At 39.4% G+C, this 14247-nt stretch overlaps 1 protein-coding gene across 1 annotated transcript in view; it reads right to left on the reverse strand.

Moving 5' to 3' along the window:
• The window catches only part of ALK (ALK receptor tyrosine kinase), a 317575-nt gene that overhangs the window by 49362 nt on the left and 253966 nt on the right, over positions 1-14247 (reverse strand). Inside the window, 1 exon segment of the mRNA XM_064648001.1 lies at positions 8156-8325. Within this exon segment, the coding sequence (XP_064504071.1) occupies positions 8156-8325 (170 nt within the window).

Below are 14247 nucleotides of genomic sequence, written 5' to 3' on the forward strand. Positions count from 1 at the left end.
TTCTATGCTGCTGAAATATCCAGGAAAAGGTAAGGTGGAAACTGATTCAGCTGCACATCTTTCAGCTGGCTGTGTCTGAAAATCAACGCCCTGCCCCGCCCACAGTGAACCTTGGTGCTACATCGAAGGGACCGCTGAAACCAAATCTGTGATGCATTTGATCCTCAGCCTCTTTCCTGAGGATGCACACTAAATGCCACTTGGAGACAGGGACACTTTGATGTGAATTTATGATTGTAAGGTGTTAAACTGAGGCTGGGAAATTAATTATCAAGACAAATAAGCAGTTCGTATCTGTCAGCTTTTCCCTCCACTTCTGCAAACTTTAGCTCAAGGAACATAAAAGAAGAGACAGATACTTCTGCAAAGACTACTGTGCACTCTCCTTGTACCTCCAGGCAATGAAGCACTTCTAAAAATAGCTTCAGGCATTTTCCTTGGTAGAACCTAAGGTTCGTGCCCCAACATGTTATGCTTTGATGCACTTCTCATGTCATGCCTCTTCAGACAATAAAGGGTTGTTCTTATGAGAACTACCAAATGTTCAGCTCCTAAGAAGTTGAAGGCATGATACAAACCAGTATTTCTGTTGCTCAAGGGAATGCCACCTAACATACCCATATCAGAACACAATAGGTTGCATTTTACTTTTATTTACAGTTCATTCGAGTTAAGAGTGAGCCTTGCTGATTTCACCTGCAGGAGCACTGGGACCAAAATACTCAAGAAATTTCCAGAAGTTCAGCAGGGATGAAAAAAAAGACAGAAATCCTTCCAAAATACAAAAATCGTGTGAATGCTAAAGACTGTTAGGACCATCAGTGCTGCTTTGGTTGTCTATTAATCTTATTTTTTCCTAACAGAAATGCAGTTTCAGTACAAACCTTCTCTTGAGACTAGCATTTCTGCAATAAATAGTTCATCATTTTATCTTCTCCAGTTTAATGCCACTATTAATTTAGAAATATGATGTCTTTCAAATTCCATTGAAACAAGATCATCAGTTAACCAACATTTCAATCATTAGCTTTGGTGATTTTAGCTTAATGGGCTAATTAAGGGAAATTTAATCAAAACTGAAGATGGAAATGTCACACATCAGTGAGATGCAAAAAACCCCACAGACAATCTCGTTCCCTTGCCCCCTCCTTTTTTTTTTTCTTTCCGTTTGATCCCTGAAATCAATGAAACAACTCCCTTTGACTTTGGTGGAAGCTGATACTGAAACACCAGAAGCACATGTTATTGCAGTGACTCATTACTACGCTGGAGGTGGCAATGCCTCACTGGTATTTTTGAACAGATCAAAGTGGGAGCTGACTGCACCCCCAGTACTTCAGCTGGCACCTGTACAGCATGGACACCGGTCCACAGCACTGCACAGACATACTCACTGCAAACACAGATGCTGTAGGGAATAGCCATGAAAGAATGTTCCTGAAGGCAATTATACAGGACCAGCAAAATTAGCGCTGGCAAGTTTGTCATGATTGTTGCTTAATATACCCCAGCAACTTCCTCACATGGAATCCAAATCCTCATCAAATATGTCTGTGTTTGTAAGATATTTCATCGGAATGAAAATATTGCTGCTAAACAACACTTAAATAACTTGGTTATCAGAAAAATCATTACTTGTGGACTGTGGAAATTAATTCTTAACTGTTTCTTCTTTTACCCTAATTGATCTGGAGCACAGCTAGGAAAAAGGTTCCTTACATGTATGACAATTGGAAAGCACAACTTACATCCTGTAGAGATGAGTGTTAGCTGAGCTGTGAAAGCAAATGCATACAAAGGTCTATTTTTTAAAAAAAAATCTGTTTGAAGCAAATAGGAAATGTTGTACCAAGTGAACAAAACTCCCATAATACAAATCTCCTCTTTGGGGAACATCGGCTCAGCTGTTTGAAGGATACAAGTTTTACATAAATTCAAAAACCACTCAAGGGTGACTGCTGATCAAATATTTCAGAGTCACGGACAAGAAATGGCACCAAATGAGCTTTTTTTGGTTTGCTTCTTTGGCCCAATACATGAAATTTGAATCTAGATGAACAGTTGAAAGGTAGGACCCAGCATTTGGTTAAATATATTGAGTTATTTGGTTAATATTATTTAGTTAAACATGACAGAAACAGGATAACATCAAAGCTTCTGGGCTTGATCCTAACAGAAGACTGGTTTCCCAAAATATCTGAGGCTTATTTACAGAGGGAAATGCAGAACTAAAATTATGAGGATAGATCTATAGCTACATTGGTATAGTTTCCATGAGGACAAACTCTTTTGCCTATGTCACCTATCCTTAAGACTTCATTGCACAGAAATGTTTTTGTTCATGTATTCAAAATACTTTTGCATATATTCTATCTTCTGTTGGGCTGGAAGTGAAAAACATTCTTCTTGAATTGAAGACCACAGAAGCCAATTTTATGCAAATTTTGCAGCTCCCTCCCTCCAGCAACTACTCTGAATGCCACCTAAATACTGTCCCTAGCTCATACAGAGAGTTCAGGTTTCTATTAGCCAGACTCAGGCAGCTGTCTTCATGCCATTATTTTAGAAAGGCTCATAATCATTATTTTTTTTCTTTTTATTATAAAGACGTGGATTATTAACCAAGATTGAACGTTAATCTCCTCTGTACTCAATCCCCCATGCAGTGACACGAACACAGCGTGTCTGTACGTACAGATCTCATTTCATAACTTGTAATGGTTTATCTCTGATGGAACTGATTTCTCTCTCTACCTAGCTAAAATAATTACGGCTGAACCTGCTTGAGACCAAGGTACGTACAGAATGCAGAAGTTTCAGGTCACTAACCCTTATTACATTCAGGTTCCCATTAACTTCTCTGTTACAAATGATGCATTGTTAGCTCACTTCACAAAGGAATACTTACTATTTGGGATAAAAGACACATTTAGATGGAACAAGATTATTTGGAGAAATACAAGCATGTTAACCAACTCAGTTACAGTGACAGAATTGCCATGCAGGAAGTTACTTAATAGCTAGTAATAAAGGTTGAGATTCAAACATGTTATTTTAGGCAATCATGCAGAATATATGCACGTACAAAATCTGTCACAGATACTCTGCACACACTGTCACCAAAACCGCCTCTTCAGATGCACAGAACAGTCACTGGAAGAATAACTCCATTTCAGGAGGAGGATGGTAGCAGACAGAGTTAATCCTAGAGAGCAGAAAAGCAGTGATATGGGTGTTTAAGTCTCACTGTTTCTAACAAAGTAATGTGTGACCACCTCAAGGCAACACAGGCTAGGCTTGTGGGATGGATGTAAGAAGAGAGGCTAAAGACATCTGGGTGTAGATGTGACCAAATAATATATATGTGGTACTAATGTGTAGGGAGACATATGTCTAGCTTGTATGGAGGGTCCCTGTTTCTTCACAGAAGAATGGGAAGAAAGTTTAGGAATAACACGATATAAACAGGCCTCTGGATGAAAAATGTTGCCAAGAACCTTCCTTTCCTTTTTCTTCCTTGTTGGGAAACCTCATGCCCAGAAACTTATGAGACAGAAAATGCGAAAGGAGTGTGACAGACAGGGCAATGCAAGAAAAACTATTGGACAAAAAGAGTGCTTAGCCACAGCTGCCAGAGATAACAGCAGAGTGGTATGATATGAGACAGTTTCTTTTTACTTGTCTTTTTACTGCAGCAATGAGTGAGAATGTCCCCAGCTGCTTTGGCTGCCTTTGAATCCAGAGCTGCTGCAGGAGCCAAACAGAACAAAGGATCTCACTCCTACGGACTGAAAGGGAATCCCTCATCGATATATAGACAAAAAACCTAATGAGAACCAGTGCAGTTCGTAAAAATCCAGCAAGTCAGAAAGACCGGAACAGGTAATGAGGTCAGTTTAAAGAAACAGAAAGTACAATCACTTGGACATGAATTCTGACTTGTTGCAACAGAATATCACCTTCTGAGGGAACTAAAGTCTGTAGACCTTTTTGCTTTCTTCTTCAGGAAGGTCTCTTCCTTACCTAGCCTTCCAGGTAAGTCATATTTTCCCTTTCCAACATAATAAAACTCCTCAGTCTGTGTTCAGGAGAAGGTCATCAGCAAGAAAATAATTTTGAAGTTCTCTGAGCACAATGGGACCAAGAGAAAATTGCTTTTTACTTTCTGAACATGCTGCCCTGTTTGAAGGACACAGGGCCTAGCCTTGCTATCAGTGACAAGGCAAATGGTGATGCTATTTATGACTGAAAATTTAGTTTTTAGGCCCTCAAGTAAACTCTTCTCACTCCTCCTTCCCCCACCTGGCCACTTCTGCTTAAGACTGCCTACAAATTTAGACTTTGTAATGCCAAAAAAAAAAATAAATTTAAGAAGAAAGGAGACCAAGGAAATCTTTCTAACCACTATACACATTTAAAATCCCTTTATATTTCTATACAATCTTCTTCTGTCATAAGACTTTGCTGAGGTTGGACAGGTTGCTATTAATACTAGCCATTCTTAGCAGGTTTCTCTCACAGAGGTTACAGGGAAATCTTTAAAGGACAGGGTAGGTTTAGTAGAGAATACAGGTCTTAAAAGACCTGAGCTGGGCTGGGCTGGCTCGTGTGGAGTCCACTTTCAGGCAAGTTCAGCCAGGTGGTATAGAGGTACCCATAGAATATTTAGTCGACATGCTGCTCCACACAACTGGCCTCAGATTCATCAAGGGAGCAAAAATCAAGAGATTTGAAATTTGTTTCTTAAAGCATTAATTTTCCAGCCAGGCTTCAGCCTATTAGAGTTAATCCTTTTCCACCTTTCACACTGTGTAGAAAAACAGTTGCTAAGCGGGTTGGTGATAATGAGCATCAGCCTACAGAAAGCTCCAGAGAATCACTGAGTTGTAGGTGCTTGTATTTTATCTTTGTGATATACCTTAACCATACTGTTTAACTAACAGAATGGCTAATTATTAGCTACACAAATCACTCATCTTCCATTACATCAAGCTTCTGTTTAGTCTCACATGTACTAACTAAAAGCAAATACATAAAAAAAGCAAGCCCAAACTGCCAGCTACAGCAGAGCTTCCAAGCCTGTTTCCTACTTGCCTTTCTGTAAAGTTAAAAAAGAACCATCCTCGACAGATTCATCACTTTTCACTGGAAAACAAGTAGTAATTTTCCATCAAACAAAACAAGCTTACAATAACGAGGTTCTCTACACTACTCTCAACCCAAATATTGTCATACTGCACTAATGTGTGAATTCCAGTAATTAAAAATTACCAATTCTCTAGCTTTCACTAATCTGTGAAGATTATTTGATTTGCAGATAATGTGTCCTTCAGAGAGGGGTAGGTGGCCCTACAGGGGCTAAATGAATCACAGCAAGGATTGTTAGTTCAAGCTGAGCCTGTCTAAGTGGCAAGTTAAAATACAGCACCTCTGGGGATGTCGACTTTTGCCTCTGGTAGGCACAACCTGTTTATCCAACAGTTTAAGGAGCTCTTGCACACAACTGGCTTCCTTAATTGTAGCTGCTTTGATGACCTGTCCTTCACAAGGCCCTTTGCCCTTCCTCCCCCGTGCAGAGGGGGAGAATCTGGAACTGGGCTATAGCTCTGTTAATCCACACACCACATGAGCCGACTCTTAAGACTGTTCTGCCAACATCTTCCAGAACAAGGAAGGAGAGGTTAACTTCAGGAAGATGTGAAGTGCCAAGCTTACAAGCTTACAAGAAGCACTTCAGCTTCTTGCAAGTCCACACAGGGTGAAATTGCAACCGGATGCTTTCGTAAGGATCAAATGTAAGGAAAGAAGACAGTCCTCTACTAATCATACTCTTGGAAATTAAGTCCAGGGTTGCCCAGGTGAATTCAATGCTAGAAATCTAATATTCCTCAGTCCCAATTTAGCTTCTTTGTCTTACTCCTCCCTCCTTTCCGCTACTGCCAATTCACCTGAAATGTTTTAGCTGTGATTTTCTACCAAAATATAATTTCTCCCAACAGCCTGAGGGATATCAAACATTTAAGAAATGTCTGTTTCTAAAGATAGAGCTGATCTAATTTCTTGGAAGTCTTCCTAATGATTCTTTGAAGTGCTATAAGCCAAACATGGAAATTATGTCTAAGCAGCTTTTAAACAAGCATGCTTTTAAGCAGTTTTAGAGCATATTATCTTGTTATTAATAACACTTTCCATTCAGCTTCCCAAACACAATGGAATGTGCTTTAATTTCGTGTGAAACTGGTGCACTGGTGTGCCTTATTCAAGAGCTTTACTTCTGTAAGGTGATTTAAACTTTCAGCTCCGCCTGTAGGAATATCTGCAATATTGTGGTTCTTCTAACACAGACCTTCACAGCTTCTGAGACAGGAACCAATTAGAAAAAGACAGACACAGCAAGCCTTCAGCAGCACCAGCATTGCGTTCACATCAATTAAGTACTTCTTACTGTTCAATAGAACTGTCATTTATCTTCATTTATACTCTGGAATCTCACTGGTACCATTTTGGTGTATACTTCCATAGAATTCCTTCCTAATTTGTACATCAGCCCAGATTTCCTAAGAAACAGGTTTTGAGATGGTGAGAAAGATGCCTGCAGTATTTCCAGGTCTCACAGGAGATTTCTTTCTTCCCAGGAAGGATTGATTTCAACTACATCAATCTTAGAAGAAAAATTCATTAAAATAGTGCACTTTCTGTGAATAAATAGGGACAAAAACTTTTCAAGAGGCATCAAAACTTCAAAGTTTTCCTTGCTCGTGTCTTAACCTCCAACAAACTCCCTTCCTTCAGGGAACTCATTTGTCTTTCTCTGTAAGTAACAGGGAAGTAAGGGTGTCAGCATCATCTCATACATAATAGTCTGCATGTGTTATCAGCTGAATCTGTGATTCCACATGAACCACTGCTAGCCCGGCTCCTAAGATCAAAGTATTCTCTGCCCGACTGTGCAACCAGAGAGAATTTAAAGGAAAGCAATAGTACAAGGGTACAGAATAATTCAGGTACAAAACATTCCCCTGGCAACATTAGAAAATAAATCACATAAATAGTAATGGCAAAATATACCATTCTTCAAAGGAAACACAGCTGAAGGGAATGAAGCAACCAGGTATTTTTACAAATGGTGTTTCAGCAGTGACTGCACAATAAGCCTAATGCTGGTATTTTTTAAATCTTTGACGCACACATATTAATTATACATTCAGGACCGAAGCATTGGCAGTGTCCTTGTTGTATTTGCAGCCTACGTGCATCCCCAAGAGCCAGTAAGATAAAAGACGTATTCATACCATGTTTGTTCAAAGTTCTTAAGAGGCAAACTATGCCTTAATGAAATGCATTATTTCTAGGGCACGGATTCCCAAAAAGACAAAGGACACCAGTGCTCATGACACAGACTGTAGAGGCATCTTGCAGCCTAAGGGCCAGGGCAGCTGGAGGTGAAGTATGTCTGTCTTCTCTAGAAACAGTATAAGCCAGAACACACACATAAAGTAAACAATTAACAAGAATATTCCCTTAGAGCTGACTTGTAAGAAACAGCTAAACCAACACTCTAAATAAGCATATGCTACCAGATTAAGCATGTGCTACCAGATAAACTTCATGCTTAAAGACAGAATATAGCCGTAACTGAGACAGCTCTTTATTAAGGTGATAGCTACAGCTAACATAAAGGTGTTTAGATGGATCCTTGTCAGATTTTACAGCAGGTTCTCCTCCCACCTCTTTCATCCTCAGATCCAGACCATTGAATGCTGAGGGTTTGATACCCAGAAAAAAAAAATCAGCTGTGGAGCTCACATCCAACTCTACCAAACCACATAAGTGGATCAAACATGCAACACAGAACAGTAAGCAAAGTGAATGGTTTCCAGTCACTGAAATGCAGACACAGGAGTTTAAGTGCCTTGCTGTAGGCTAATAATTGACCCATTGTGAACCAAGACTTCAATTCAGGAGTTGTAAAATTGTGTGCTTTGCTCAAAATACTCAGTATTCTCATTCCCCGCATCTAACAGAAGATACCTCACGGGGACAAAGCGATTCTCCCTGAGGGAACAGCTTCCAGGAGCTATGTTGGCCGTTTTCATTGCCAGGTAGCTAGTGATGAAATGACTGATCACCAAGGAGAATGAGAGAAGACCCATACCTATCCGGTATATCTGGGAGAGGTAAGATCGTCTGCTCCCATATTCCCAAACCTTCGCTGTTATCGGAATGCCAGAACGTCCAGCTCTGTTCCTTTCCTGTCTTGTTCTCGACCAGCACCAGGGATATATTTCCCAGCAAGACACCATGGATGAGCCATGACATCCGTAGCTAGAAGAAACAGAACACATGAGATTAACCATCACAAACACTATTTGAAAGTTAACAAAATTCTCAGTTCTTCTTTCATTCGATTCTCCCTCACTCATTTTCATGTAATCCTTTTAGAAAACTCCACAGATGTGGAAGCCTGTAATACTCAGTATATGCTATTGAACATTGGAACTACTGGCCTCTTTTTTTTTGAAGTTGAGCTTTCACATACGTGTCTAATTTTAAAGGGATAAGCTCATACCTCTGTTGTCTGCAATACGAAGACTACACTCCCCTAAGATACCACCTAAGAGATTCAAGTTAAAACTAATGAAATTTTCAGCAATAAACCTTTATATTGCAACAGCAACAACAAAAAACACAGGGAGAAGAGCTGCAATAAGCAGGCATCACTAATAATCACGTCCTCATCCCCCAGACACCCTTATAAAAAATCAGTTTTTACTTTCTATTGAAGTTTCTACTGACTTTCCAATTAAAGTTCAGCAATAATTCGGGTTTTTTCTTATTAATTAAAATACTTTTGGGAACCATTTTTCTAACATTTCTATTATGATAATGTCATTGAATCCATTTTTATGCATTTATCCCTGTATGTAAAATTATTTTATGTAGTTTTCTCATTTTATGACTTTCACTCCCTCATTATATAAAGAGAAAAACAATTCCTTCCACATCAGACTAGTTCCACAATCCATAGTATATGAATATATACTAATAAATCTTCTAAATTTCTTGGGAAGAAGAAGAGGAAATAGCCCTTTGTTGATAAAGACCATATGTAAAATATATATACATATATATTACATACAAGAGCCGAGTCTCATCTCAATAACCAGTAGAGGTGAGAATGCTGAAAGAACGAGTTTATTAAATCTACATTAACGATGGATGTTTTGGACACAAGAAAGTGTCTAGCACAGTATCTAGGATCCATGCATATTAAAAAATAGCCCTCTATTTTTAAGCACTTCAAAGCCAGCACCAAAGTCGGGAGGTTAGGAATTAGGCTTTTACACACGAACACCTGATAAAATTACTGACTTTCTTGCTTTATAGTACAGAACATTCATATGCACTTCTCAGCATAAAATGCAACTACTAAATTTTGCTTGCTATTCCTATCTCATAGTGTAAGTTTGTCCTGGCAGCCAAACAAGATTTAGGGGTCAAAAGGGCAGAAGCATTGCTATTATTCCTAATTTATGCTCACAATATCGGGATGGCTGGAACAAAATTCTGAATATACATTACATTAATTGTTAGCACTGAATTTAGGGAAACACTTCAGTTCATCTGCCTGTCTCCAAAGCTACAAAGAAAGCACTGACTTTACACTGTAAAAATATGACAGAGATTGAAAAAATCTGGATGTGGCTCTTCTCTCTCTCTCCAGTCCAAAAATCACTGCACTTGCCTGGAATCACTCCTGGGTCTGTTGTACTGTGTGACCCAAGCACTGATAAATGTACAAACAGATATGCTACTTTGGGTCTGTGAATTCATTTTGTTACATTATTGATGAGTAAGGTTTTGACTGGCAAATCATCACAGCCACCTTCCAGACCACAGCACTTCAGGTCAAGTCTGGACACTGGTCAAGTCTGAGTACCAGCTCACTCTCACCTCAAGTCTGGGAAAGGACTCACAGAGTCCCATGTCTATATCCATGATGTTAGACAGTGGAAAATATAGCATTAAATGTGAGGATTTTCACCTTGCAGATACCAGAGAGAAAAAGCAGAGTCCAGCAGGATGGCCAGGAACCCTTTCTGATACAACACAAAGTGATGGCCAAGGAGGCAGCTGAGGAGGGCTGAGTTCATACCCACTAACTGGTTCACTGGAAACAACGCTGGTAGAAGAGGCTGCTGACAAATGTTCATGGTATAGGAGGCTGACGCCTTCAAACTTGGTACCTGCATGGCTACTCCTAACAGGTGACAATCAAGATGAAAGAACTTTTGGAGCATTCTATATTTTCGAGTGCCTATGAAGTGAGGCTACTGAAAATAAATTGAAAATTGCTCTCCCTTATGTATTACTGAAATACCTTTCAGATCCACTAAAGTAATTCCCTTCAAGAAAACTAAACTTTTTGTTTGAATAACTTTGGAATGCCAGTGGAAATTTAAAAACCTCAAACTATACCAGGGAAGGCAACCCCTCTTACTGAGAGTCCACATGTGAAGTACTTTTAGGACTCTAATGCCAACTCCACTGTGTAACACAGTATGTGAAATTTTTAATACAGGTGAGGTGGAGCAACTTCACTGTGCCATTTTGATAGTTCAAAATTTGAGAGGTAAAGCCCTGAAGCTCCTACTAGGCAGCAGCTTTCAGACCTCTGTCTCTTCTGGAGACCTGCCAGACAGTAACAGGCAGCATCTACACGGTCAGAAGTGAGGAAAGAGCGAGCATTTGATAGCTGTAAATGTAACACTAGAGCAAAAGCTGAAGCAATTGATGAATTGGAATGAATGCCTTTGCACACATGTCAGCTGTTTGAAGGAAAGAAGTAGCTGGCAATAGATGTGGGAGTTCAGCTCATTGGCAAAGTGCAATATGCAAACTCTAATGAACTGGCTCTGAGTGAATCGACTGGCACTGTGTCCAAATGGGCATTTTTGGCTGTGATTTCCATGGTTTCTAAGCTCCACAGCAGGGCAGTCCAGGTCTTTTCACACCTGCTGAAGTGAACCAGAGCAGATGATGAGCTGGATACCACAGTAAAGACTTCCGAATTGGGCTGGCATTCATTTTACAGAATACAGCATCAATGATGGCAGATGGTACTACACACACAGTGCATCCTGCAAGTAGAGCAGTGGCACATTTGGAAAAATCTAAATCTGGGCTGTTGGTGGAATACCCCTAACATTATGCATCAAACATCTCCCTCTGTGTTAAACTAGCAGCAAAATATTGAGAAACTAGAAACATCACTGAGAAATTAATTAAGCATGGAAGGTAGACAGTGGCTCAATGGCACCTTGCTTTCTGGCTTTAGAACCCACCAGAGCCATTGATCAGCTGTTCATATGCAAACCCACTGACTCAGTAAATGAAATGCTCTAAACTGATCTGGGGAAAATTAAAGGGAGAGAAAGCCCATGGCAAATACACAGCATATTGAGGCAAAACTCGGGTCAGATGGCTACATGCATCGTACTGCAAACACCATCTGGAAAGCCGCCTTCTGAGAATCCCCTTAGCCTCTGAGTTGGTGGAATTTCTGAACTGACAAACAGGAGACTCAACTCATCCCAGAAAGAAAAAAGAAAAAACCTAATCCTTATCAATATCAACAGGGCTTGGCAGGTGAAGAAAAACAAGGAACGTAGATTTTCTAGCACAAGCTCCATAATTTCAAGACCACTTGAGAACTGAAACTTGCATTTTACTTCCCTATGCAAAAAAAAGAAATAAAATACCAAGAACCTTCTGTGTGAAGTTCAGGCCTGCTGACACCTACGAGTCTACTTTAATGGCTAGAAACATTCCAGCATAAACTAACTCTGGGATGTCTGACTGAGGACCAATGACACGCACTCAGAGCAGCATAAATAAAACATTCTGCAGTGACACCTTGGAGAGTTGTTTCTTTTTCTGACCTTTCCGAGTGGCAATGACCCTGACTATTAGTATTACAGTCCTACCTGGCAGGAAAAGTGAGTAAACAAAGAAAGGGGAAAAGAAGAACATACTTCAAACAGGGCTTGGAGGAAGGTATTTTTAAGAAGACAGAGAAGAGTCCACAGGCAGTCTTCTCCCAAGGAACTACAGTAGTTGGATCTCACTGTGGCTATCTGGCTACCCACACCTCAACACAACACGGTCTTTCATCTCGTGAGACTGCACATTACTTAGTTCTCTTGCCCCCAGTCCTTGCTCCCCCTCCATTCCTTTCTCAAAGGAATTGCTCAAAATTTGCTGGACAGGGGACTGTAGGTTCTTGAAATGCAGACATTTATTGTCCTGAAAATTGTTACTCTTGTCTTGCATCTTCTTCATGCGATGGGAAAGAGCAGAAATTGTTTTCAGATGTGAATGCACTGACCCAGTAAATGTAAGGCATTAAAGAAGCTTGGAAAACATCTCATTGTTGAAGAGAAACTGAAGCTGCAAGTTGGAATATGATTTACACAGAATTAGACAATAGCTGCAAACAACTTTGCCAAGTCTCAGTAAGCTTTGTACATGAATATGAGCTGTGTTTGACATGTGAAGTTTATCACACTGACGATATTTCTTTTCTTACTAGAAATGAGAAATGGTTACACACAATAGTACAAGCAAGACATCTATTAGTACTGTTCAGCAATTCAGATTTGGACTCTAATGAATAATAAAGAGGACCAAAAGGTCTTGTTCCAGGGTTTGGCCAGATCTACAACTGTGCATAATCAGATTCTTCTGTAGTCTGCTGATACTTCTGCTTTAGCTTAGGACTCAGGTGTGCAAGCAAAAACCTTCTATAAAGGATAAAATTATAATTAAGTGATCTGATCTGTAGTTTTAAAATATTTAGGCAGGCAAGAGAAGCTTGTATTTTATATGAACAGATTCTCCTGATATTTATTCTCACATTATTTCTTACTTGATTTCAGAAAACAGACAAACAGAAAAATAAAAACAACAATAGAGAAAGAAAGAGTAAATGCTCAGAATTTTCCTGTCAGAGTATGGTGGAGTGACTAGGTCTTCAAGAAATTTTAGTTGGTATAGATCCTCTGAACCAATGACACAGAAGACAAGTGGCAAAGGAAGCAAGGGAAGACAAATAACAGTGAATAAGCTGTACAGATTTTAAAAACAACACTTTAAAATAAAAAAGGATGCTAACAACATTCTGCCAAATAAAACACATGAAAGGCTGTGCTAGAGGCATATCTATATTGCATTTTTCATGCTCGTAAATGGTCAGAGTCAATGTTATAACCATGTACCCTTCTTAGTTATTTAAAGTTCAAGGAATAGAGGAGAAAAGGAGACACACTCTGCAGGTGTCAGCATGGGGCTCAGAATGCACTCAAGGAATGATTTATATCATTGACTTACATGCTTTAAAAAAATACAAAGCTTCTGCATAGAAAAGAGAACTGAATTAACAACCACAGAGGATGAAAACATTCTTATATCTGTAAACCTGAATGAGAGGGCAAACTTTACTCTTTACATCAACATGTTATATTTATTTTCTAGAGAGTATATTTACATGCAAAAAGTAATTTCAGGGCTTAAAGAAATCTGTATCAGTTTTGTACTAACATAATATAATGAAAGAAACAGGCTTTCAAGAAACAGCTAGTTGAAATGTCAAAATAGCATCAGAAAAATATTTCCATTATTTTAAACACAGCCAAAAGCACAAAGCACATTTACTATCACAGTAACCTGTTTTTCATTGTTTTCCAGCACAACTATACCCTTTAAAATATTTGACCCAGGACCTAACAGAAAAATGAAATAATCTAGTTCCAAATCACAATGCAGTCTCTCCTGCAAAGAGTCACCTTATTCTGTGGAGATGGATGTTATAACATTCAAGACTAATTTCAAATTCATCACTATGCAGGCAACACCACCTCTACTGTTACTGTCCTCTACAATAGCCCACATTAAGCTGCATGCATGGCTTTTACTTCTCAGGTATGGCACTAAGATTCTGCCACAGATTCCCTTGTGCTGCGCAAAGCACAGCCTTTCTAAAAATCAGTCTCCAGACTGCTCGTGTTTCTCCACTGACTTTCAAACAGGAGTAGTAACAACCCATCAAAAAATGAAATCTTGCAGCACAGATGCAAGACACCCTGTACCAAGCCTCACAGAATGCAGTAGTTCTGTAGCTGGTCTTGCATCTTTGGGAAGACACAGGTATGACTCTTAGGATCTACAGGTACCACAACATCCTTCAAG

The sequence above is a fragment of the Pseudopipra pipra genome, chromosome 3 (assembly GCF_036250125.1).
Source record: "Pseudopipra pipra isolate bDixPip1 chromosome 3, bDixPip1.hap1, whole genome shotgun sequence".
NCBI classification, from domain to species: Eukaryota; Metazoa; Chordata; class Aves; order Passeriformes; family Pipridae; genus Pseudopipra; species Pseudopipra pipra.